The sequence below is a fragment of the Lipophrys pholis genome (genome assembly GCF_963383615.2).
Source record: "Lipophrys pholis genome assembly, chromosome: 12".
Taxonomy (NCBI): domain Eukaryota; kingdom Metazoa; phylum Chordata; class Actinopteri; order Blenniiformes; family Blenniidae; genus Lipophrys; species Lipophrys pholis.
The window spans coordinates 24,894,312-24,921,794 of NC_137641.1; the positions used below are offsets into that span (position 1 = coordinate 24,894,312).

Below are 27,483 nucleotides of genomic sequence, written 5' to 3' on the forward strand. Positions count from 1 at the left end.
TAATATCTTTTTCATTACTGTTTTTGTTGTGGAAATACTTTTAATTTGAAACAACGCAGCTTCAGTAAGTTCAGCGTCAGTGTCCGTGTCTGGTGACTTCCTCGTTTCTTCCAAACTCACTACGGAGAGTCAATAAGAATCACATGAAGTATGACGAAATAATTATGTGACACATTGAAATAAGTGCTGCTTGTGTAGGATTCTTCCATTTTATGTAAATAATGACAAAACATGAGGCCTCGGATTCAAACTTCTCGTATAATCTATAACTTACAGTGATGTGTTTTGCCCTTTTGAGTGAAATGACGCCTCTTTTTCACCAGACTTGTGGTTTTTCAAGAATATGAAGGATTGTGTATATAGACACATATTTGTGAGTAATAACACAGAAAATATGTGTAGTTCTGGTCAGTTTTATACTTTTCCTACAGAATCTAATAAAGATAAAAGGTACATATTGATGTTAGTTTGTTATTTTTGTAACTTTAAAAAGTTTTGGGTGAAATTTGACCTTTCAAAGACTCTTCAAAATGTGCTAACGTGGCTGTCCTATAAAGATTTGCAATAATGAGCTTTTTTCTGCTGGTTGGTAAAAGATCCTTTAAGTCATTCAAAATGTTCCACAACACTTGAAAAGCTTTGGAAGTAATCTGCCTCGGTAGTTATTTGCAACAATAATCCAACTGTGAAATTTACAGAAATTATGAGAAATGTTGAATTGTGCACAAAGAAGCGTTTACTGCATTTCTTTTTATTTAAGGTGGCGCCTTCATGTTTTCCTTGTTTGTTGCTGTTTCGCTTCCCTGAAATAAGTCATGACCATCTTGAAACTTCCTTTCATTGAATACTTTAATAAGTAGATGCAGCACTCTAAAAGAAGATGCAGATATATAAACACATGTAAATAAGAATCTGGTAAAACACACTTTTAACACTTCAAAACGTATTCCAAACCCTTTAAAAAGGTTTTAAAACGCGTTAGTTGATTCCTAATTTTGAAACAATGTTCGCTGAAATTTCAATTAAGTTTAATAAAATGTTCCATTGCATTTATTTTTGCTCATAATCACAGAAAGAAGCTTTTACAGTATTTTTTTTTTTTTTCAGGTGTATTCCTGTATTCTTTATTTGTTGTTCTATGTAAAGTATATGGACAAATGATATGTTATTAAGCATTGCAGGTGGCACATTTAACGTTTTCATTTGAGGTGGACAAAGACCATCAATATGTGTACAATTGTGCTGTTATGTTAATTATGTGACTTTCACTAATTTCTTTAGGTTCTAAAATAAATATAATGTGGATAAAAGTGATTGTTAAGGTAATAAATTCAATTTAATACTTGTACACGGTTTATATTGTACTTGCAAGCAGATTCTAGTGTATGATCAAAAATGAATAACACGTCTGTTCAAACACTGTGAAATGTGAGTTAAAACTATATAAAAGATCCCAGATTCATTAAAATGGTGTAATACAGTTCATTGTATTTGTGTTTGTGGGTTTTTTTTGTGCATCAATGAGCTTGTTTGTTTTATCCTTTGAGTTTGTTGCACTATTCCAGATATTTCATGAATGATGAGAAACACTTTTGGTGGTTTACGTTCAAACTAATGACAAACTAGGCTGTGGAGAAAGCCAGGGTTTGTAAGTTATTACTTTATCTTAAAGGCACTCACAAGTGGAGGAAAGTGTATAAATAGATAACAAATAAAAACAATCATGTAAAATAAGGTTTTAACACAGTAGTTTGTGTCTTTTAACACTTAAAATGCCTTAAATGTGTATATTTTCTCCATTTGAACACTAAACAGTGGGATGTGACTCATTCTGTTTTGCGGGCTTCTTTTTTTGGACTTTACTGGATATTAAGCAGGTAATAATTTTGTATTTTCAGCCCCCAAAAAAATTAATGACGAAAAAGGGAGAAGACACACCTTTGGCTCGTTGCTCATTTGTCAGCTTGGTCCTTACTGAGATTGAGTTTGACACCTCTGATCTCGCCTAAATTGCTCATTTATATTTGAGCATTTAGTGTGGAGCTGCTCCAGGAGGACCTAATGTATACAGTGGAGGGTTTTGGGGTGTTTTTTTTCTGGATATGGCTGCTCTCCAGCTACAGGAAGTAAGTTTGTCCACCTGAAAAAAAAAGAAGCACAAAATTGGAATTGTAACAGTGTTTATAGCCTCTGTTGTCATGTACAATACTTTTCAATTGTAAAACATCCAACTATTTCCAAACGCCAACTCATGTATCTTCAAGTGTCCCGAACTAAGAGTCAAAGACAAATGATACTCTGAGACTTCAACGGTTACTGATTTTAAAAGCAAACAAGATTTAAATGTCAACTTGGGTCAAATTCATCTTCTACTATAAGAAATTATTTGGACTTTTAAATTATAAAAATTTAGTTTTCCTGTATATGGTAACTGTTTACGTCTGAAAGGTAATCACAAATTCATTTTGGCCTCAATTTATACACAAATAGCATCACTCAGAATTTTTTATCTGATTCAGCAAATCATGAACTGAACTGAAAGTTGTGCAAAAATGAAGATTATTTCTATTTCTATATCGCATTTTAATGACAAAATAGGTTTGCTTGTATGTAAACAGATTGTATTTTAAACCTTAATATTGTATTTGTCTCTGTACATTTGAGCAACTCTTACATAACACCTAAAACAAACACCTCACAGATAATCACAGTAAAAGGTAAAACTCCTTCAGAACAGTAGTACATGGGAGAAGAATATAGCAAAATGGTTCAATACCATTGAGTTTTCTTGGATGAAAGCTATTTTGATTTGTGCTGACTAGATTTACTTGCACAAATGGCATCGTTCATAATCTTAATCTGACACATGAAATCATCAACTAAAATATGTATATTGCAACTATTTGAGGAGAAAGACTCAATGTTTACTGCTGGATGTAAACAATGGGTGACATAAACTTCAAAAATTTGGGTTTTCTTAAATATTATCAAGTTAAGTTACATTTTGTACACAGTTTACCTCTGAAAAGTAATCTTACATAAATGAATTACGCCAGTGCCACATTTTGTTGCTGCATTTTCACTTTATTTAACACAAGGTGAAAATAGGGTTAAATCTGAAGCATGAAATCATGACTGAACTCAAAGTTATAACAGCTTCAATATAAAAGATGATTCCCGTGATGTTTACTTGTCTGACCCGTCACTGATGTGTTGTTGGGTTTCATTTAAGCTGCATACATTCTAGTTTTATATCTGGGACGTTTCTGCTGTCCATTTAAAACAATATATTTTGAATAAATTGAACTTTTCTGACAATCTGCTTGAAGACAAGAAGGGTGATTCTGATGTGACATAATTGAAAATGATTTTTATTTGATCATTTACATTTAATTGATATAAACATGTTCATGAAACAAAAATGGCTCAAACATTTAAGAAATTCATATTTGATAAGAAGCACAGACATAATTTTGGAAACAGAGGTTCTCACAAACTGACCAAATGGGAACAAGAGTGCTTTCCGCTACACAAAACATCCTATATAACAGATTATAGTTAGGTCGTTTTTCATCTCTTAAATTGTATTATTTCATCCCCTCTTTTGCTTTGCTTTGGACAGCACACATGCATTCAGTCCCCATTTCTCCCCCCCCCTAAGTCTGTCCTGATTCATTGGCAGTTTCCTGCTTTCTTTCTGGTGAATCTTCATTTAAACCTCCAGGTGCCCAGTGTGCATCCCTTTGGCTCTTTCGAGTCACATGCTGCACAGCAGATGTAAGGGGGGGGGGGGGGGGGGGGGGGGGAGAGAAAAAAAGAAGAAGAAGGAGAGGGGCTCTGTATTAACCTATTTTTGTGTTTGAAAGTATCCACAGAATTAGTCTTCAGAAAAGGAAAAAAGAAAAACATCAGCCACCAAGCAAATGTCACTGAAAGCCCTGCAGAGGGCTGCACGTGGCGACGAGATAAATAAATAAATACCGAACAAACAAATAGGTTCTTTTAAATAGACAAATAAATAAATAATTGACATAGGCTACATGCGAAATAATAAATTATAGCATTAAAACTGAACCAGCCCTAATGAGGCCCAACGGGCCCGGTGGAGAACGTCAGTCCTTCCTCTGCTTTGTGGTTTTGTGAGGAAAAACGCCGGAGCGCGGCCGGTGCTTTGCGGTTTTAGTAAGTATCCTGGTTCCCGGTGCCCGGTTTGGATGGACTGGGTGAGTAAGAAGGGAGTGATCTCTGTGTGGAAGGGGGGAAAGAAAAGCTCTTGACGCCGGCCCTAAGTGAAACTCATGGATACTGTGTGCTCCAGCGCTTTGCGGCGCAGCGACGCGATGCTTGTCCCTCTCCAGACGTCACTGTCCGGGGAACTACACAGCTGAGGCGAGCCGGTCACGTTGTTGGGCCGACAGGGACGCGGGGACCATTCCGGGGAAAGTGGGTTGGTAGAGGTGCGACTGCAACCCGGAGCCATTCGACGACATGTTAGATAGACCCATAGAGTTGGGCGGCGGCCCGGCGCCGAGGCTGCACTGGACAGGGACTGCGCCATGGCCTGCTGGCGCCCCAGGGCGGGCGGCAGCTGCAGCTGGGACACACCGGGCATCCCCGCGGTGGCCCAGCGGGTGTCGTTGGCGTGGAAGGAGCACAGGCTGTCGCCCATGGCCGGGAACTGAGGCAGGCCGTGGTGAGTCGGCAGCAGCGTCCCCGGAGCGCGGAACACGTTGGTGGTCTTCTTGCGCTTCTTCCACTTGGCGCGGCGGTTCTGGAACCAGACCTGCGGGGACAGAGTCGGGAGCTGAGTCAGGAGGAGCTGCGGCCATAATAATCACTGCTGCTGGAAAGCGCCATAAAAGGTTACGACATCAGTCTGCGATCATCGCCAAGACGCACACAATAAATCAACTGAGGGAGGAAACACGGATTTATGTGTTTTTCTTAGATCCTGTGATATAAAACAACTAACATTACTCATATTTAATGTCATAGCCTACAAATAATAGAAAAAAAATGAATGCAGTGTTTTTATGCTGCAAGAAAAAAAATATTTTGGCGTGGCGCATGTTTTCAGTTGAAGGTTATAACTTCATCAGTTTGATTCAAATTAGTTTCGATTAAAAACAAAAACAACTAAACTGCCTACATGAATATTTTCATTGTTTCTTCAAAATGAGCAGTGCAAAAAAAAAAAAGAAAGAAAAAAAAAAGCATATTTTCCAAAGGACGCCACTATTACGCACTCACACAGTGGAGATAATGTTATTGCTGGGAGAGCGGCAGTTTGCTCTTTATTTCCCGGAGTCCTTGGGCTTCTTCTGTAGGTTTGGATGTAAGCGGGCGTCTATGATTAATGTGAAGATTTGCTTGAGAAAGTGGGGCGCAGTAATAAGAACGGGACAATCTCAGTCTCGTCGCCCCCTCCTTCCTTTTCCTGACGTAGCCAGCCGTGAAATCCGGCCTGAAATGCATTACACCTCAAAAGGAAAGAAAATGCAATTCCTCATCCCTCCTTTATTTCTTTTTCTTTTTTTTTAAAGACAGAGCGCCCTCTCAGCGCGTCCGGCATTAAGATGTGCAGGCTGCTGACAGGCCCGGACCGGATTCTTATTTCCAGCTCTGTCATAATAGGAGATGAGCATCATTTCACTAATTCCCATTTTATGTAAATGGTGGAGAAACTGAATGGGCCTTTGCAATAATAATAATCATGATTATTATCCGGGTATTATATTTCACATGTGAGCGACCCAACAGTGCAACCGTCCCAGTCTGCAATCTGGTGCTCTTTTTTTTAAGTGCTTTGAATTTGTGCAGAGGTGCTGGGAAATATGCCATTAAATATGTTGTTTTTAAAAAAATCCAATAAAGTACAATGACGTAGTTTCATTATGGGCATGTATTATGAACTGTTCAGAACTGTAAAACTGGAATCAGAGACTGTTAAAAGAGTTCGATAAAGATGCTTTCAGGTTTTTGGTTTCCTGAAGATTAATTTTTTACAAAAACTAGGTGATATTTACAGATGTAATGTTGCAGAATTCAGTTAAAAACAAACAATATAAGAATCTATTTTTCCGCAAAATAAACAAATCGCCTTGAAATATCGTAAATTGAACATCAAAATAGAAAAAATATCTCAACTATACAAGGATTTCATGTGATTCTTTTTTTTTTTTCAAATGTGCATGAAATTATAAAATGCATAATCTGTTTGGCTGTGATGTTAAAACGTTGGTGTTTCTAATGGGATAATGCGTGAACCACGTGTGTATAATACACACACAATTAACTTAATCTAAAAACACACAAATAAAAAATTTGATTAAAAACATAAAATTTATATAGCAGCAATAAAACAGGTGTAAAAACTCAGTGTTAAAAATATAATAGATTTTGTTTGGAAATAGGAAAATTATTTGTAAAATGTAGAATAGGTTACCAACAACATGTATTTTCTGTCGCAAATCGTTTCAGAGCAAGATAATTAAGTATTTTTCTAAATTGGCACGGATTATTTTTGCGCAACAGCGTCCCTTTATTTTACTTTTGAATAATTTTTTAGTTAGAATTTCACAATTTTAACGCCGACTCTGTGAAGCAAAACAGTTTAGAGAACAGATGGTCAATAATTATACTATATTTTATTATTAGTTTAAAGGGTGCGTTTCTGTGGATCCATGCAAAATTTGACTCCGTTATTTTGCAATTAAACTAATAATAGTGACGTTATTGTGGATGTTAACTTTTACTGCATAATTTGGTGTGTTTCATTGTAAATGTGTTTATTTAAAGACAATATAACGCAGAATTAGTTCGGCCTATATTTATCTTTAAGTGGTGTGTGTTATTTCACATTTGTTTTTTGTCCTTTTGATTCGCCTCCGCGTCGGATTTGATCCTTTTTTCTCTGCCGGTAAATCGACTCGCTGTTAGTTTAAACCTGCTATCCTCCCATCAGTTGAATGAACCTCCCTCCGGTTCCCACCTGCACTCTGGACTCCGTCAGGCCGACCCTCAGCGCCAGCTCCTCCCGCATGAAGATGTCCGGGTAGTGCGTCTTGGCGAAGCTCCTCTCCAGCTCATTGAGCTGCGCCGGCGTGAAGCGCGTCCGGTGCCGCTTCTGTTTCTGGCTCTGCTGCCCTCCGGACTGGTTCGGGTTGTTGCTGTTCTGCTGCTGCTGTTTCTCCTGCTCCTTGCTGTTCACCTGTACCGGGTTGGATCCTCCGCCGCTGCTGATGTCGTCGCCCGGGAGCATCGTGGCACCCTCCACCACTCCGTCCGGGCTGGGGCCAAGCTCCCCGGAGTGTCCCGGGTCAGGCCCCCCGCCGCCCAGCCGGCACTTCAGAGCCTCCCTGTGGCCCAGGAGCTCCGCCGCGGCATCCTTCATCCCTGCAGAGACAAACCACAGCGGGTTGAGACCTGAACTGTAAGACACCGTCTCTGCACGGGACGAAAAAAAAAGAGACAAGGTTAGCACCAGTGCATGCACCAAGGAAAACTGCAAGCATGCAGATACTTGACATGCGAGAATCCAACATTATGAAGCCTTATTTCGCTGCAGTACAAATGCATGCATTAAAACGATGCAACACAAGTGCAGAATCTTTTTTTTTAAATATTATTTCAAAGCAGTGATCGCAACTCTTAAGTGACACAACCACAACATGCACATTACAATCTGCTCCTTAAATACTCTTCAATTCAATTCGAGCTCACTGATATCTTAGAAAATTGTTAAATCAAATTACGCAGTAATGTAATAATAATAATTACTTTTCCAATGAATTAAGCCAGTTTAGCTCACTTCAGTCACATTAAGATAATATAAGAAGCAAATTGACAATTTTCACAGCTTGATTTAAGATTAGAAGTTCCTCCAGCTTACAGTAGAGTTGAAGACCGGAGTTTGGTGATGTTAACTCACCGAGGCGAGCATCCAGGAGGTCGGCATGAGATAGCATTGCGCACCGCTCCAGGGCGAAATGCTATTCCAAAAAAAATCTCTATGACTTTAACCTATTTAAGAAATATATATAGCCTAAATGAAAGCAAATTCGGTTTGTGGTTAAAAGGGGGGTTCGTTGCATTATAATGTAGTTTAGAGAAATGGGGAGGCGCTTAACAACGGAATGAACCCATGAGCTTCTCCAAACGAGGACCAATCAGAGCTGAAGCCTGAGGTATGTCAGCTTTAGCCCGAGACCCCCTGCACCCCCCACCCACCCACCACCACCTCCTCCTCCTCCTCCATCCTCTCACATCCACAAGTTCATTCCTCCTCATTCCTGTAATTGGCTTTGATTTCTCCTCCAAATTACATCCAATAAAATAACCTGATTTAATATCTGAGCCAAAGCTTCGACCCGTTCGAGAAATGTTGGATCACCACAATATTTGTTTAATTGTGCATGCTGTTCTGCACTTGTTTTTATAGCGAGGCCACTCGAATAAGAATTGGAGTTATTCACATGAATATGAGCCACATGGCTGCATGAAGAGATGCCACATATATGTCCAATATGATATGAAGTGCAGTTGTTATTATAATAGCTCTTTTTTTCTTTTTGTGACAGTTCTTTTTTGTGTCCCCATGATGATATACACGACCTTTATTTGTGACACTAAACGCCTCCTTGAGACCAAGTGAACCTCCTCTAATATCCTTGATTTCCCAGTCAGGCAAACAACAAACTTTATACAGCTAATTTGAACCAGCCTCATTTTCAAGGCCATTACGCGTTTATGTAATTAGTGTCGAATCTATACGCTTTCCCTGCAAATATCGGAGTAAAAGCAGCACGAATTAGTGGTAATTTACTACTATTTAGTCCCAACTGTCAGGAGATGGGAGGGACTCCGTGTAAATGATGTGGATGGAGTTGAACATGAACTGTGGACACTCCGCTTTGATAAAAGGACGCAGTTAATACACTGTGAATAAGTTGGCGGTTCATACGTGGACAAACACATAATTATGATGAGGACACTTATAGGGAAGATCCCCTTGTACATCTAATTACTGCAACTTTCACAGCATCGCTGAATGAAATCATTTATTTTAGATCGTAAAGCAGAAAATAAATAAATGTGCGCACTTTGAATGAAGGAGTCGATTTGCACGTTTTCACGCGTGCACACACAGAATGATCCATATTTTGGGGCACCCCACCCCACCCCACCTCCCCCCCAAAAAAGAGAAAAAGAAAAGAAAAACATCAGACGTGCTTTTGGACAGATGTCGGGACGTTTTTTCAGAGAGCGGGGTTATTTATTATGTCCTGGAAAAACCGCACAAAGGAGGCGTCCGAGCGTGAACCCGGGGCTCCGGTGGCTTTCTTTTCTTCCTGCTCATCTTTTATTTGACTGCAATCTGGAGGCATGGCCGACAGACTGGGAGGGATGGATGAAGGGGAAGATGGAGGGAAGGATGGATGGATGGATGATGGAGAGGAGCCGAGTGCGGGAGTCTGTTCGGGGGCGCGTCGGGATGCGGAGGAGATCACACTTTGCGCTGCTTCATGTCTCCAGATGAGGACAGGAAGAAGATGCGCACTTTGGAGATATTTCTCATCCTCTCCTTTATCGGGGCTCTGTTTTCTGTTTTCCGGACTTAAGGTAGAATTTACGAGACCGGATCTTTTCTTTAGGAAAAAAAAAAAAAAAGTTTCCTTGTTTTGCAGGATTATTATCAAAATGTAAAGTTTATCTCTTCTATTTGAGATGCGCAAACTTGATTCTTTGTCTTTATTACGCTGTTTTGCTGAACTTGGTGCGGTGCGCACGCAGCTGTAAGGATAATGTTAAAAATCAGCACAGTGCAGGATGATGGATTGGACGCTTCACTTTACGACTTTACAAGAGCTGCACGCTTTTAACGCCGCAAAAACACAACTGAGGGACTCTTGCGGTTGCGTCAGGTCAGAGTTAACCCAGAGAGTCAGACCATGAGATGTCAGGGAACACGCGACATCTCTGCAACAGAAGAGCTCTAAATTATTCCATTAAAAGAATTTCTTTTTTATATATTTTTTAAATAGTATAAAATAAATAGCATAGAGTTTAAACAATGTATTTCGGTTGAATTTTCATGAGAAGCATTTTGTTTTTAAAAGTTGCAAAAAAATTTAATTTACATGCAAAAATTGGATAATGAAAAAATGTATGGGATTAAAGGCGCAGCTCCTAAAATAACGTGGCATTTTTACTATAAATAAATTCTTGTGTTTTTGTATATTTGCTCTTTGACAAACCACTTTATGAAAGTTGTTACTCGTGTTGTGATCTGCGTGTTTAACTAGGACGGATGTTTTCATATAACAGTATGAGATGAAGGTTTGTTGTTTCTTCTTCTTCGGGGTTTAGAAACAATGTAATTGGTGTAAACACGAATCCGAACACAGTTAAAGACACACTCCTCATCGCGCAGACTGCTCTAACAGGCCCACATCAATCTTATAAATAAAAATAGACAAACAAACAAATCCGCCCCTCGCAAGTTAATGCGGTGCATCTGAGTGGAAAGTAGACGTTTTCACGCGTTGTGGAGACGCAGAGTGACTTTTTTTTTTTTTTTAAATAAAACAGCAAGCATCAACACAACACTGCTGTGTCTGACGCTTGGTGATGAAGGCGCGTTTTGTGGAGAGGAGGGATTTGAACCCTTGACCTCCTGGTTACTGTGGAGACTCTCCAACCAAACTGTGCAGGTGAATTCCGCCCCCCCCTCGCTCTCTGATCCGCCTTTGCAGTCGGTATTCACTCAATTAGAGATTTCTGAGGAGAAAAACAATCGATCTTCCATCTGCACAAGCTCCAGTTTAACAAATGAGATTCTTGTTTCATGCAGCTGATTTGGTGACAGTCTGGGGGATTAGGAGTAATAAGTTACTGTGGTGAGGAAGAGAAGAGCAGCTGCAGCGGTTTGCCGTGCTCCCCCCTCCGTCCAGCTGCAAAAAAATAAAAAATAAATAAAACTTTGGCACGCGCACAAACTTCGAGAAAACTGGAGTTGCATGATGAATGACACGTGAGGTTTGAGCGCATCTCACGCGCTTTTACTGAGAGGAAGTTACGTGATTCTGCAGATCAAGGACTGAAGGTTAGATTTCTTGTGCAGGAATTCTCAATTTTTTCCCCTCCATAAAATCCATATATCATGCAATTTCTGAGTACTTTAAATATAAAGAATAATACTCAAGTAAAATAGGAGCTGCATAATAATTCAGGTGAGGATTTGTGTTAGCATTAAAATAATATCATCTAATTTGGTTGTTAAACAGTCATAGGATTGAGTGTTCAGCACTTCTTTGTTAAAAGACAATTTACTCAATTAATACACATTTTAAACAAGGGCAAAGACTTAAACTGAAATATTCTAATCAGAGAGAACATGTAGTACAAATGAGGCATTCACAAAGCAACATGGATAAAGCGAAGCTCTGGAAGCCCCCACGGTCCTCTACTGGGAAGCCTAAACATCCTTTTAATTACAGCTCCTCCAAAAATAACATCTAATTTCGATCCATGATCGATAACGTGCCACCTTTCAATTTTATTTTGTAATTTGCCAGGATATGGGAATAGTAAAACCCCATCTGAACTATGTACAAACCGTTCTTGTAAAGTATCTGGGGATTTATCCCTGAATTCCACGTAATTAAAGCTATTTCACCAGATGAAACCCCAAATAAATCTATTTTAAACCAAAGTCACTAATTATAAAAGTGCATTGCACCATTTACATTATTCCCCAAAAATTAAGCTCTCAAAGTAATTTTTTTCAAATAAATGTTTTATGATAAGAATTGTTTTTTGCTCTACACAATTTCCTGTCAATTTCTTCTAGGACACCGCATTAGAAGATAAATCCTGCAGAAAACAGAGAATTAAACACCAGCTCAGGGTTTGAAACTTGAACTTGGGGTCATTTAATTCCAACATTCTCTAATGTAGCTCCACCAGAAATAAGATATTTCATTCTTTAAGCTTTTTTTGTGATGTTTTAAGATAAATAGCGTTCATTGCAGCGGCACAATAAAATTAGTTATTAAATATTCTCTAATGAATATTTTGTCATTTAGAATATCTGAAATGCTCATGCAGTACTACAGAGTACCTGTAGGGGCACTAGTACTCACCATCTGCTGAAAGAGATTTACAATATATAGCAGGAAAATTCATAGTTATAGAGGTCAAATAAAATATCAAACAGCAATCAGGAGAACGTCTCCAATTTATAGATTGAGTCATCAAGAATATACTAATTATACCACAGTATGTAAGTTCAGCCTGTAAGGTACTTTAAGAGCAGCACATTTGTTTTCTATATGAGAATGTACTTTTTTTTTTTTTAACCTTGCTAGAATTGTCTGTACGTGTCTGCAAGTATGCAAATTCAGAAGCTTTAACAGATAAAAACCAACCTGTTAAAAAGCGGGAAGCAGTTATGCATTAAAAAAACAAGACATTTGAATATGTTTTTCAATATTTAAAGATGATTTGAGGACCAAAATAAAGCAGGTGACAGCAGTTGGTCGACCAGAAGCTGTTTTAGAAATAATTGGACCAGAAAGGCAAAATTCTCTAATGACTTGATGCAGTCTAAAGTCGTTAACCATTTTAGCGAGAACCCAAAATAAACAACCAAAGGTGAAGTGGAATAAAGTAGAGTTTGGGCGCGTTCACATTTCCCTGTTTGATCCGGACCAGAGTTCTTTTCAGGGACTTTCTGAGAAAGTCCAGTTCATTTGGGGAGATTTGAACGCTCTCCTGGGCTCTGATCTGGACGCTTGTCCCCTTGACAACGTGGGTCTCGGTTCTCATGAAAGCGAACTTTCCAGTGGGTGGGATGAGAGGAGGTGATGTAGAGTGCAATGAATTCTGGGTAGGAAACAGATAACGCTAACCACGCGAAGCAGACTCAAAGTTGGAAAATATCTTGCGGGCAGACGTGGAGTCGTGAGGAAGAAGCAGTGACAAAGGCTCTCATTGACATCATTGGCTGAACACTATATATCCCATTTGTTTGTAGTCACAAGTTAACTAGCCTAGCCACCACGGGCTAAAGCGGCGGGACTTGCGCTTTCGATCTGGACCAATCAATGAGCCGTGTTTCTTCTTTACTTCCTCTCTGGTCAGTGATTGTTTCGGCAAACAGCGCCCCCACATGAGCAGCTGTTGTAATTGCGTGACGTTTTCCAGGCGGTTTGATCTGCACTCAAAATGCAGCGTGAAGGCAAACTGACCCAAATTAAGGTATGAAGCCCACCCCCAACCCCCATTCTTATGGTACAAGATAAAACATTCAACATCTTTTAATTGTAAAAAAAAAATTTTTGTATTTGGGGATTATGTTTTACCTGATTTTCCGAAAATTGAGATAGCAGACTTCCACTGCTAACCAGGCTAGAAAAGTCCAGGAGTTAACCGATCAGAAATCCCTTTTCATCACTAGTTTGGGTGATTTTAGAAAAGTGCGTTGAATTCACCGATTCCAACGTCAATCTTAACGTTTCCAATGAGGCTTCATAATACTGAAGCTGTTTAGATGGTAGACATTAAGTTATTCTAGGTTGCATTACAGGCTTTGGGTTGTTACTCACCAAGACCAAAGGAGCTCTTTAAGATCTCAAAAACACTTTTGTGACCCAACCACAAAAATAATCATATAAAAAAATTTAAAAAAAGGAAAAGATAATTCTTGCCTCCCGGAGAGTGCTTGTATATGGAGCATTTTTCAAATTTGACCAACATTTGTCCCTCTTAAAAGCAGAATTTTCACATGGTACCGGAGTAATGCAGCAGTCACATTGCATGGCTGCTTCCCCTCCAGCCGGCGACACGCAGCAGAGCAGCCTGCACGGGTCCTCTGGTCATATAAACCCAGGTGTAGCGCCCCGCCGCTGCATCTCATGCCTCAATTAGCGCCGCTGCCCTCTGTATGGACTCGATTAGGCCGTGATTTATCCGAAAGAAATATAATTATACCTCCAAATAAAATAATCAGCATTGAAGAGCGATTTCCTTAACGAGATGGAGCGGGGTAGATGTCACGGAGTAGCAGCGCCTCATTAGGGCGGTAATGAGACTTTGGGGTGATCCCGATAATTATCGAAATCTGTAAAATAAGGATCAAGTCAAATGTAACCTTAATTTGTCTGGCAATTGAGTTCATTTATTAGTATGACTATTTAGGAAGGACTCCCTCAGCCTTAATATAAGGTGTCGTTATTTTAGGCCATTTGGATAATAGATGTAACTGCAGCGGCGACATTAGACAGGCCTGTTTTGTCATTCATGGCCATAAGCAGCATTCGTCATTTGACTGACAGGGGAGCCCAAAGTGCTCTTGTCTTTATTGTAGGTATCAAGATGCAATCCATTTCACCGCTGTTAACAGGAACACCAGCAGCTGAAGGTACAGTGTGAATAAATCCATCAGTTACTGTTAAAACATGTGATTAATCGATTAGAAGGGGAAGGGATTTCCATTTTAATACACATTTCAAGTAAAAAAAAAAAAAGAAGCACTTTCACCTTTTTTTATATCACATTGTGAACTGATTATCTTTGGATTGTTCTTTCACGAACTTGTAATTAGCTACTTTTTGTGAAATTTCTTCACATTATTAATTAATCAGCATTGAAACAAATCAACAATTGCAACTCTAGCAGGGAGCGTCGAAGACATGAAGAAAAGTTGGAGTCTGGTAACGTCGGGTAGACAGATATGAAAGAAGCTAAATTCATCTAAAGAAAAATATAAAAATCAATGATGAACAGGAACCATTTTATTTCAACCAATCCAACAGATGCCCACTGCAAGAATCAATGTGAGTATAGTCAGGTTAATCAAGTCCAAGCTATGCATTTGTAAGGCAAGACAACCCACTCCCACCTTCCACTGTAACAAAGTGAATGTTTTACCGTTTTTTGGTGGGATCTTTACACTCGGGCGCAGCGCGATCAAATGCCGTAAACAAAAGAAATAATTACATCAAGACTCTTTGAATGGATTCAGTCGGGCTCCACGCTTTTCCAAACAAGGCCTGAGCAAAGGAATGAACATTTAAGCGAAGTGAATAACGCGGAGAAGAACAGAAACACATCAGACACATCATCCTTCAAGCTTCACTGAGTCCAATACGGCTTGAGCATCTTTGTACTCTTGTGATTCGGCCAAATCCTCTTCTGTTTCCTGAAAGGACACAAACACACACAGGGTTTTTTTGTTTGGTCGTGATCTATGGGAGATAACTCTTTAACCACTGAATGTGTATAATAATCAAATAATCATAAATGAAATTGAAGGGAAACTCATCATTGGGGTGTATATATGGTGGTAAAGAGTTGGACTGAGGCGTAACGTGACAGCAGGGCGTCCGTGTCCTTTTAATCAAGGTCACATCCACACGAGCCAAAACGGCTAATTTTTTTCTCCCCGGGGTTCTCAAAAGAAATTCTGTCCACACGTCACTATGAACACAGCTAAACACGAGGCTTCAGGGCATGTAGTACATATGCCAGGCCTTTAGTGGCGCTGTGACTCACCAAATACACAAAAAATGCAGAAGACGACACGGAGCATATAGAAATTTAGAAGTAGACTCCTGCTTGTATATAACTCAGAGTTATGTAGGTCAATGCTCCCGCTAGTATCAGTAGCTTCTGCAGCTCGGGTGATGACGTCATCATTTTTTTCACAGACGATCGTCATTGCCGTCCACACCTCAAAGCCGAGCCGGGCTTTTTAGAAATTCCCCACTCTGGGACTCGTGTTCTTAAAAACCCCACAACATTTTCGGGCTTCTCAAACGCCGCCTCGTGTGGACGGACCACCCAAGTGTGTTGGAGTTCCTGCGGTGGCTGCCGCACTGACAGCGCTGCTAATGAGCTGTGATGAGCTCGAGGACGGAGAGAAGAAAGGCTGCGTTAAGAGGAAAGTGGACGTGTGGCTGATTCCAGGCTAGCTCCCTCTGCCTGCCGTTCACGACTCTCATGTTAGCGGCTCGCACCCCGGCTGCCTCGATGCTGCGCCGCATTAATTAAGATGACCCCGACACATGCATGCTTATGTTTGATGCTCGCCATGTCAGCTCTATAAGTGCTTGGTTTAATGAGAGGTGGTACACATAGAACTTAGACGTTTGAGCCTATTCTGATCCATTGGTTGCCAAGAAACAACAAAATCTCAACCAAACAAAATGTTTATCTAATCATTTTAATGAACACTTTGCAATCCTTTAAAGATCAAGTCCTTGATGAAACAAGGATGATCTGCAGGAAACTATTTGGCTTTTCTCGTCTTCCTTTCAAAAAAGTCACTTACATGCAGACTGCAGCTCTTCGCCTGATATCTAAAATGTAATTTGCAGGTCAGGCCACTAGTTGGAAACACCTGAAACATTCCATTGTTTCAGGTGTCCTACTAGGTGGTATAGTGGTAACTACAACTTACGACAACTGTGGTAGCATATCTGGAAACTTGGATCTCTTGCCTCTAATGCCCATCCCACAAATGCACTGTGCTTACAATCGTGGCACTATTTCATTTGATGAGTCAATTCGGATGCTCTGTTTTTTTATTTTGTCAATTTCACAAAAGATTTGAATAGTTTTATTAAGCTCTTTCAGCCACAACTGAGACTTAAACCTCCTCAAGTCAATTCTAAACCGAATGTACCACCAGGAAAGACTGGTAATCTGGCATCATTTAAAAAATTTAAATAACTAAAGCAACCTTTAAGGTTTTAGCTTCTTTATTTGTAGAAAAAAAAAAATAAAAAAATACAGATTTGTACACATTCATACAAATCTTGGTGCCAGGGTAACTTAAACAGAAGAAAAGTCCAAACTAAGTGCAGAAAAAGCCGGTTACATTAGTGGAGAACATTCGTCAAGTTTCTCATAGGTGCAACACATGCTCATCCTACAAATGCATGCTCCTTTCAAATATGGGAATACCTAAACTTGTCACTTGAAGATTATTTCTTAGTATCTTGGCATTTCAATCTAACCTGGCTTTGTTTGAATGAGAAGGCTAAACCATGAACTTCCCTACCGGAGTTGACTTTATTCTTTTACAAAGCGGTTTATTTCTTGAACATATTAGAATACATTTGAAATACTGAGACTAGTTAGAAAGCTGCTTGACATTTCAAAAATTTAATTTATACGTTGTAATTTTCCCAAAGTTTTATTTTTGACATTAAATTGTAATAATACACTAATCAGTATTAAAACATTGTGGCTATTTGTGAATACTTGACAAATATGGACATTTAATAATATCAGGCCTTTCTATTATGTTCTGATGTTTTTTTCTGCACTATAAAGTCCAAAAGCTCCTAAAGTGTTTTTTGTTGTTGTTTTCTGAGCAAAAGAAAACTATTCGACATGATGGCACGAGGAAACTCATTTTCAACCAGTGGTGGAGAAATTTTGACGTGTATAATTAAAATGATATTAGAACCAGTAAAAATAACAAGTGATACTCACTATTAACTGAAGCAGATCTGCGTGTGCGACGACCAGGCGGCGGTGAGAGTCCCGGATCATCATTTTGGACTCCTGTAGGACCTCCACCTGAAAGCACACAGAGACCATGTCAGTGCCACTGCCACCATCTTTATTCATCAGAAAACTCCTGCTACTGTTCCTATTACTTTTATTCATCAGGAAAAATAAACACATTATTGAACGTGGTTGCTCCAAGTTCGTGGAGTTAATTCGAACAGCTCGACACGGGAATATTCATCCGCTGGATTTTACTGTAGCCTTGTTGCCGTGGCAGTAACATGCAGGGTGTCTCACACACACACAGACACAGACACAGACGGTTAACATCTCCCCCTACAAGCCGGCAGCGGTATGAAAAATGTTATTGAGTTATCGATCGGGCAGGGAGATGGGCAGCGGGGGACCACCTCGATCTGCCTGCACACCTGGATGAATGCAGAAACCCTGAAGCCGAGGGCGCGGTGATCAGGCGTAAAGAGGTATTACTACGCCTGTAGTGAAACTGTGTTACAGCCTGGGGAACTTTCACAGCCGCGGCTAATGTGGAATTCCCCCAGCTGGCACCCTAAAGAGCAGAGAAGAGTTGGCTAACGCTGTCAGACACACTTGCTCATGACAGATGCTTCCTCAGCTCGCCCCTCTGTTGAGCTGGAGAGTCAAAACACGGGCGCAGCTTCACACGTGTACATTACACGGTGGTGCACACTCGCAGCCCTGCCCTGCCCGCCTGCCTGGCTGTGTATGAGTTCATCCGAGTGCCTAACTGACACGCCGAGAGGCGGGGAGACAACGAGCCGACTTGGTTGCCGCCGCACATGTGACAAGGTGAGCCAGACGAGGCGGACGAGAGCTGAAATGCCGAGAAAAGTCACGGTGCCCTCCTGGTGCAGTGGAATGATCCCATCAGCGCTGGATAAAGATGACACTTACAGCGTATTGATTCCATTAAAATAAAAACCTCTAATCCATCCTGCCTCAGACCTCTCATCTCCAACCATAATCCATCTGGCCTCCCAATCTCCCCATTTAACACCAACCAAGCCTGCTGCTCAGCCGGAGCCACCCCGCCATGAATGAACAAACAAAACAACAACATGCACTGAATTTTAATGTCGGCTAATGTTAGCAGCAACCATAATCAGTCCGTGGCGTTCGCTGGCGTGCGTGACTCTGGCTGGAGTTTGGATTCGTATCAACATGGGAAGATTTCAGAGTAGTGATCCAGGTTTTATCGATGAATGGAAAGACAGAGTTTGGACCAGATTGTGTCTCCCCCAGCAAACACTTGCACATCCTGCGCCAAGTAGTGATTTTTGGTCGATTGTCGACGATCCTAATATTTCTTTTCTTTTTTTTACATAAAAACATATTGTCAACAGCTATTGGGACTAATAAACAAATACTTCTCTGAATAGTGAGAAGCTTTAAATCTTAAAACTCTGCCAGGTCTTTATATACAGTCTGCACCTGTTAAACCTTTTTCACTAAAGCATATTTTCTCAATACGATTGAATCTAAATTAAAACAGTTTCAAACTCAACTTATATTTTTATTTATCAGCTGAATGTGGCAGAACAGGAGCCAGAAAAATCTGATTTGATGAAACTTCAAGGAAACTTTCCATAAAAAACCAATACACGAAAACAAGACCATTACCACTCATTTCCAAATCGATCACACCAAAGTCAATATGTTTACAAACAAAGCGGAATTTGCTGCCATCAAACTGTAGATATTGCCTAAAAAAAAAAGCCAGACTTTCTCAAAGAAAGAGTATTTAAGCTACGAGAAGAATTTTAAATGTTGTGAAAGTGATTGCTAGTTGTTTTTCCAGTGCGAATCGAGATTTCGCGGGATCGAGTTTACAAACAGGATCCTGCTTCGGGAATCTTGGGGCGTTTCTGTGACCGCAAAATGTCAACAAACCCGGGGATCTTTCTCGAAATATAAATGCTGGAAATACGTGTTTGTCTGAGTGTAATGACTAATTTCCTTCAGAAAGGTATTGACAACCTATTAGAGATGTACATCAACTGAAACTGGGTCCTAAATTTTAAATTTTTCCTTTGTGAATCCTTGAGTAACTTTAAGTGTTTACATAATTAAACATGTCAAAATAATGTCTGCACAAAGAACCAAATGATGGAGTGACGCAGGCGTGGTGAGAATGGAGAGCGGGATATGGGCCAGTGATCTGCTGGGGACACTAAATTACCAGCATGTGTCAGTAATTATCAAACTCCTATAAAGTAACATGATATAATTACATCTGCATCAAGCAAATTACAAAATCACTAATGATTCTGCTCTCAAAACCTAATTCTTCATTATCACTGTGGACTGACCTCATTACGTGAATGAGGGGCGGCTCGAATCATCAAGATACAAACTGCTCCCGAACTAAGAGTAAAAACCTCCTGCACCACTCCTCAGAGGAAAGCATCTAAAAGAAGCTAAAGTGTTGTGTAAAAAAAGAAAAAATACTCCACCTGCTTCTTGATGACGTATTCATCCCCTGCCTCCGCTTTCAGGCGTTCAATCTTGTCCTCTTGCTGCTTTACCTCTTTAATGTACGAATTCTCCTCTTTGACAAGCCTGCAGAGACACAGGAGGAGAAGAGGAGGCCGTGGTTAGAGGCAGCGAACACAGTGTACCTCCATCAAACGTGGAAACATAAACGCACAGCCTCACAGAGAGATAATATAAGATGAACCGTGAAACGGAGGGCTGTGATGGTCACTTTTTGCAGACGAGGCCATCCATCCTCATTCCCTCCGACGCTCCTCTGACTGAGGGGGACACAGTCAGATCATCTCCCACAGGACGGTAAGATACACACCTCAATAACAGCCACCAAACACATCAGTCCTCCTCGCTGCTGCAGAGAGCAGGCCGGCCTCAATGTTACGCTTTGAAATTCAACGGACCTTGCATGTTGCACGATCTTAAAGGATCTAAAAATAGGAAACATTATAAAGGGTTTACTTCTGGATCAAACCTTTGGTGAAAATTATCAGGCCCGTTTGAGTCCACGTCTACTGAAATATCCTTCCAGACTCATATGAGGGACAAAATAAAGTCGTTTTGAGTCAGCCAGAAAGAGGCTGAAGGAGCTGCTCTGGAAGCCTTTCAATCTTTAAAAACGACAAACTGAAGTGCCGTCCAATGTTTGTCTTCACAAGAGTGGTAAAGAAAACTGACGTGACAAGCATAAATAGAATATCACATTAAACTAAAGTAATAAAGTTAAAAAGAGCTTCAACAAAAACGAGCAATCTTAAGTGTCACGCTTCCAAAAGACAATAATTAAAGAAAAAAAATATAATCACTATAGTTTGCGTTCTGATTCAACCATCAGTTGCTTATTAGCAAGGAGATTTCTCATACTGTGAGGGGCAAGGCTTCACTTTATACATCACAAATTTTTTCACCATAAACAAAAGTGGATTGAAACACTGCCCCCTAGTGGTTGGTGGATACATTTTTCCTTCTTGCTGAGTGAAGAGAAAACAAGGTCTTTGCAGGATGTTTTCATTGTTTGGTGGAGAATGAAACGACAAACCAATTTTCACGATGTAGAACGCTTGTATTGCGTCTATCATATCACAAGATTGAGTAATCAATGCATCAATCTCTAAATAATCTCTTGGATTAAAGCCCAAATGTGCCAACTAACCCTTCCTTGAACAAGTAGGCAAGCTAGAATAGGAAGATGTTCAAGATAATTTAGAAATGACGTTGCATAGTACTAATTTGGGCTCCACAGGCAATATGATGAATAGCTCTTCTGAAACTATAAGTATTCGTAACGGTCTGCAACTGTCGTCTTAGTTGCATTAAAGTTTCACCTTACGCTTCCTCCTTTTCATTCCGATTATTGCTCAAATAAATTTAAAGGACAAAAAAAAATTATTCTGAAAGTCGACCCCAATCGTACTGCTACTGCATTCATTCTGAAGCTCTCTGGCACCCCCTAGAGGAAGTCCACATCAAAAATGATAAACCCCATTGGAGTCTGGTCCGTTGATTGGCTAGTGTCAACAACTCAAGTTGAATTTTTACAATTTCCTGTTTTGAACACATTTTTGTCAGATAAGAGTAAGTCAAAATGTCTCCGAACTGAAAAAGCTTCTTTGCCTTTCAGTGTCTGTTAACAGCCAGCAGTGGAACAAACAAAAACCTCGTTGCTGTCCTTAAACTGAGTCATACCTTCCAGCACACATCTTATCAACATGATTATCTGACTCCTTTATTCCCTTCAACACACACCCCAAACACACTACCAGGCCTTTTTAGAGATTAATTGATCATCAATTCAATCCCTAATTTGGACCAAGTCAGGTGGTAAATGGGCCTCTTTTTCCTTGATTGTTAGTGAAAATGGGCTCGAGTACATTGATAAATTTTGATTATTTATCAATTACGGGCCAAATTGAACTAAATCTATTAAACAGGTTCCAACCCTGATTGGCATAATGGAGTTTGAAAATATCGCTATTGATAATGATTTCCCAGCTAATAGTCTTTTTCCGGCTGCGCCTGCTTGTTAGAATGACAACACAAATTTCATTTTTCATAAAATCAGCTGTGTGTGTGTAAGTGAGTAATCCTTCATTAGTCAGTCACATTACTGGAGACCCTTCCCTTCGTGTAGCTCCGCTCCTTTGCTTAGCCAAGGAAGCCAGCGGCACTTTGTCATATTTTACATCAATTACCACTCATTCTTGTACAGTTCCATCAAGAAGCTTTTAAACAGGCGCCGTATGCAATAGCAGCTCCTGTCTCCCACTCTCGGGCTTGACGCGGAATGAGTGATGCCACCCTGTTTAGAGTGGAAGAAGGTGGCAAAGAGGGGAAAGAAGAAGGCTGGAATAATTTGAATAAAACTGAAGGACAGTCTAATAACAAAATGTCCATTCCTCCCCTTTCCAGTCCTGATGTTAATTTCTTATTTCTCCCAGACTTGGCGCGCAGTGTGAATGAGGGGTGGGGTCGCGGCTGGTTTTAAATAGACCTGCCACCTCAGGCTTAATGGAAAAGGCAGCTCTCTGGAAAATAGAAAAAAAAGGGAATTAGAGCCAGTCGACACACACATTCGGCCGCCTTCTCCGGCACTGTATTTTTGAGCCGCGATGTAGTCTGCGCTGGGACCGGAATGACAAAGGCAAATTACTGTTGTCATTTTATTAAGGGCATCCGCCTCGCTAGGGCAGAAAGGCACTGACTGGAATGTGCAAAAGCCACTGGAAATAGGCCTGGCTAAAAGTGCAGGCAGGTTTCCTCTAAACTCCAATATATATATAAAAGGGGAGGGTGGTGGGGGTGGGGGCGGGTGCGAGGATGGGGAGAGAGAAAGGAAAGACAGACAGGAGGGGAAACAGGCTGAACAGGAGGGACACGGGATTATGAAGAGACAGAAAGCAATGACACTCTGTACATTTAAACGTAACAGCTTGATTAAGGGTTCGTGTCAGAGCAGTACTTTTGGTCCAGAGGGGGTGAGATGCATTATCTGCAGTCTTCAAACTGTATACTCGACCTCAAAAACCTCCGTACAGCAGGGAGGGACACCACCGGGCGATGAGGCACACTACTGTACACCTGCACTGCTGCTTTCCCTATAGTGACCCCTCCTGAACCCTCGGTGGCTTCATCCTGTGAGGGAGAACCCAGCCGCCCATCATTACCACCACGGGGAGCCCGTTAGTAATCTGACCCTCATCAAAACCAAATCGATAGCGCATTACACAAACGCCATTGACAGGAGGGAATTAGAGGTCCGCCTGATCGACGAGAGATACACTCAGACTATCACTGCCCTGAAGACTATTATCTCTCCAAGCCTCATAAGAAAACAATATCTTCTATTACGGCATGGTAAATTTGGCCACTGTACTAGTTCAGCACTAAGTCCAGTATTGATGCCAACTCTATAGAGGCTGTCTTAAAATGGTTGAGCTGTTAGTAGACCCTACATGGACACGATTTGTTCGCATATTGGATCAATTGAAATGTAATGTGGAGACCAAACCATTATAAATGAAGAAACTGTCCCTGCTCACACATATTTTGTTTTTTCCCCAGAAGTGAATTCAAATGGAAAAAGAAAAATCTGATAAAAGCTCTGGAATGCTATGGAAACAAAAGTCCAAACAATTTGGACAGAAATGTATAATTTGGCAGAGACGATCAATCTCCATCGGAGGAGGCTGAACTTCAAACAAAAACAGATCCAACATTGTTAGTGTTACACAACTTTTTCTGGAACAGAAAAAATTGTAATCAAAAGAAACACTTCTGTAATAATTCATCTCTTTAAAGCATTTGAGGATGTGTTGTTACCTTATTAATTTGTAGTTTTATTTTTAGGTTATTAAATGGTATGAAACAGCAAACATTAATACAAATGTACAGAGATTAACTCGATAGAAATTAAAAAAGCAAGGGAAAACTCAGGCACTGTGACTTTTGAGCAGAGTGAAAGGAAATGAATATGAGAGATGAAGCGGGCTTCTTGAAATGTTAACAGTTATGTATTGGTTTTATTGTAAGGTATTGCATCTACATCTTGAGTGGAGTTATATCTACTTAAGCTTTTTTGTGGATACAGGTAGTACTGTATGTTCGCCCCAAATCATCTTAGTGCAAGATGCTCAAGAAATTAGTCCTGTGATCAAACGTTTTTAAAACGGTTTAAAAATCTCGATCCAAAATTTACCTAATTTCCATAATATGGCCACACTTGTAATTTACATCCCCGAATAAATACACTGACTTCCCTTCTCTACATAAGTATAAAGACGCAATCTGCAAGTCTTCATCAAAGCTAAACTTGTTATAGATCTCAGTAAGGAAAAAAACTGGAAAACACTAAGAGCCCAAAATGAAACTTAGTTTTTAACTGCAAAAAATGTTTCCCCCTCATTTCAAAAAGGAATAAAAACCTTTCGGCTTTCAGACAAGTAATCTTGTTGCAAGACATCAAAACAAGGATGTTTACTAAGAAGCTGTACTTTGATCTGGACTTGTAATGTCTTAAAGTGGTTTGGCAAGTCTGACGTGTGACTATGTTAAAAAGAAAAAAAAAAAATGTAGAGGTTATGAAAAAATCTAAAACAAAATTTGGTGCAAATCAATCATTTAAACTAAAATTGAAAATTGTACAAAGCTAACATGTCAAATGTAGAACTCCAGTTGAGAAATGATTTCCGTTTGGAATTTGAGCTGTGAGAAATTGAAGTAGAAACTATAGTTGAGACTAAATCAGACAAGAAGCATTAAGATTTGGAGAACATGTTTTGTTATGCGACACAAGAACGACCCCAGTACACAGACACGTGAAGAATTACTCGCTGGATCATGAGCTGAAGACACAGAGGTTATTGTCTATACTTTGTTAGGAGGATAACTGCACTCCCCTCGATAATGACGTTCTCGCCGCATTAGACTGTCCTCTTTATAAACACTGACATTTTACTTTGATTCATTTCCAGTGTTATGAATTGTATTGATTCAGTTTTCATCAGCCATCAATTGTTTCAGAGAAAATCCACTTCTGGCTACGAGACCCAGCAGCCGACTCCATTGACTTTGCAGAACTGCAACAAAAGCCAATAAAAACATTTTGATACAAACCTTTGTATGGTTTACCCTTTTAGTTGTTGACAGTGAAATACACTCAAGTTCTCCATGTGTACTTGTAACGTAGAACTATGAAATAGACTCAGTACTACAATGCATTACATCAACTCGTCAGCAATTACATTTTGTAGTCATCTGTGCAAGTTGGGTCTAAAACCCCTCACAATTACACAGTCCATGATATTCACTTTACCAGATTAGAAAAACTGACAACCATCCATTTAAATATCACAACAAACCAACAAAAAAACAACATGACTCTATGAAGAAGTTCTAGGATACATCTGGTTACTGAATGGCTGATTTGGTTAATCTCGAGTACATATCTTCTTTGCAGACAAAATTTGAAAATCTGGAGTAGTGAAGACGGGCATAAACAGGAAATCTAATTATACAAACAACCCTGATGTAAGGCGACATAAAACAAATAAACTTATAGTAAATTAGCAAACCCACAATGTTAAAAACTAGTTTGTTTTTACATGGAAGACAAACGGTATTATCCTTAGGTTTAACAATAAGTACAAACTTGATGACCTGCCACCCATTAAATATTTTATTTTTTTGGTTGAGTCAACCATTTTACAGAGAAATAGTCTAAACATATGCTGTTCTGCTGAAATACAAGAAGAAAAAGATTATATGAATTACAAATCGTTGAAAAAACTTTGACCCAAATATCCAAGTGAAATGTTTAAATGTGAATACAAACCGAGTAACGCCATAAGAAACAGCCAAATATGACTTAAAACTCATAAAAGTATTCACTTTTTTTTTTTTTTTTAAGTTTCTAAGGCGTAACACCACATGAGTGCTTCACATAAACAGTTAAGAGAAACTCCCAATTAATTACCATCTGATATAGACTCAACTTTTACAATGTAGTCTGAACTGCATCAAACATGTTCTGGGGACCCCGGCTGCAGAACATCGAGGAGGTGGGCGAGGGGAGGATGCTGGCAAAGCTGGAATCCATCATGCACAATGCCTCTCATCCCCTCCACGACACTGTGGGAGCATTATCCAGCTCCTTCAGGGCCAGACTACTGCAGCCACCAACCAGGAAGAAGCTACCGCAGGTCATTCATTCCTGCTGCTGTTAATGTGTTCAACAGCCAAAAACTGAATGTGTAAATATCACTGTCCCGAAACTTTTGAACCGTGAATACTGTAAATATTACGATGGGTATTTTGTGTCCCATACTTGCTCTCTGTACTTTCGCTTGTGTATGTATACAGACGTATATTCATCTAAATATCATTTTATATATACGTCGTCGGCGTCTGACAGAAGCAAATCTGAATTGGTGAATTCAGTCTGTTTGTGGTTCAAGATCACGAAAGGCTTTAACATGAGTCTAAATAAAATAAAGAAGGTAGAGAAAAAGAGTCATTTCATTCCAACCTGGATGACTCGACCGCCATGACCGTTCTAATCTGCAACTGCAGTAATTTCTCATAAAAGAGAATCCACAAAGCAACGTTGTACTGCGCATCACTTCAGTTAGCTCTCAGTTAGCATCCGTAAACTAACCGGTAAAGTTACACCACAAGCCTCGTGACAAATGTTATCTGAAGTTGCAATAGAAGAGAGTAGAAGGCCCTGTCACCCTCACATCAGAAGCGTTATTTTATCCTGCTAAACAGATATGAACCGCCTGCATGCGCAGTCATTCACCATAGGCCGCGGTTTAACCCCGGTGTAAAGTTAAAACAGAAAACGCACAGAACCGCTCGACACGCACTTTCGCTGTGGGTGTGCTCGGCTAAGCTAGTTAGCGTTAGCATTCCTTTCGCTTACATGACACAATAACCAAACATTTGCGTGGAATGATGGGCGAGACTCACCTCTTAACGATGCCAGTTTTAATCTTAATCTGTCGTGTCACTACATCCGCCATAGCTGTCGTTTTGCGGTTATTTAGTAATCCCGGGTGTTGAGCGTTGTGGCTAAGCTAACTCTAACTGCGTGTGAATGAAGAGAGGCAGGCAGTCAGGGAAGATGAGCTGCTCCCAGATGAATGGATCGCAGGCTTTTAGTGGATAACGATCGATCGTTTGACTTCTGCAGGATAAACACAAAAGAGAAGTTAAAATAAATTATACAGCTCGATGTTGGCATAGTATTTCATTTACATCGTCAGGCATTATAGATTTTTTCAATTCAAACATGCAATATTTTATTTACCCATATTTTATTAGACATTGATCTTCGTCTGCATATTATGAATAAAAAGAGAAATTGGATTTTGTGAATTGTACTGGGCATGAATGTATTATGTGACATTATCAGAAGGCTCAAAGTAAGTTACTTCCTCT

General features: G+C 40.0%; 2 protein-coding genes across 2 annotated transcripts; both read right to left on the minus strand.

The window, feature by feature from the left end:
• Positions 1-4,285: 4,285 nt before the first annotated feature.
• otpa (orthopedia homeobox a) lies at positions 4,286-7,967 on the minus strand (the record flags this gene model as incomplete). The annotated part of the gene is given in 5 exon segments (XM_080477598.1): positions 4,286-4,412; positions 4,414-4,543; positions 4,546-4,783; positions 6,992-7,395; positions 7,931-7,967. Coding segments are annotated over 5 exon segments (936 nt in total).
• Positions 7,968-14,149: 6,182 nt separating this feature from the next.
• tbca (tubulin cofactor a) lies at positions 14,150-27,183 on the minus strand. The gene is made up of 4 exons (XM_080476645.1): positions 27,013-27,183; positions 20,013-20,118; positions 17,503-17,589; positions 14,150-15,202 (listed from the first exon to the last, which is right to left on the minus strand). The coding sequence occupies exons 1-4, from the start codon at positions 27,063-27,065 to the stop codon at positions 15,122-15,124; spliced, it is 327 nt and encodes a 108-aa protein (XP_080332771.1). The 5' UTR covers positions 27,066-27,183; the 3' UTR covers positions 14,150-15,121.
• Between the last annotated feature and the right edge of the window lie 300 nt (positions 27,184-27,483).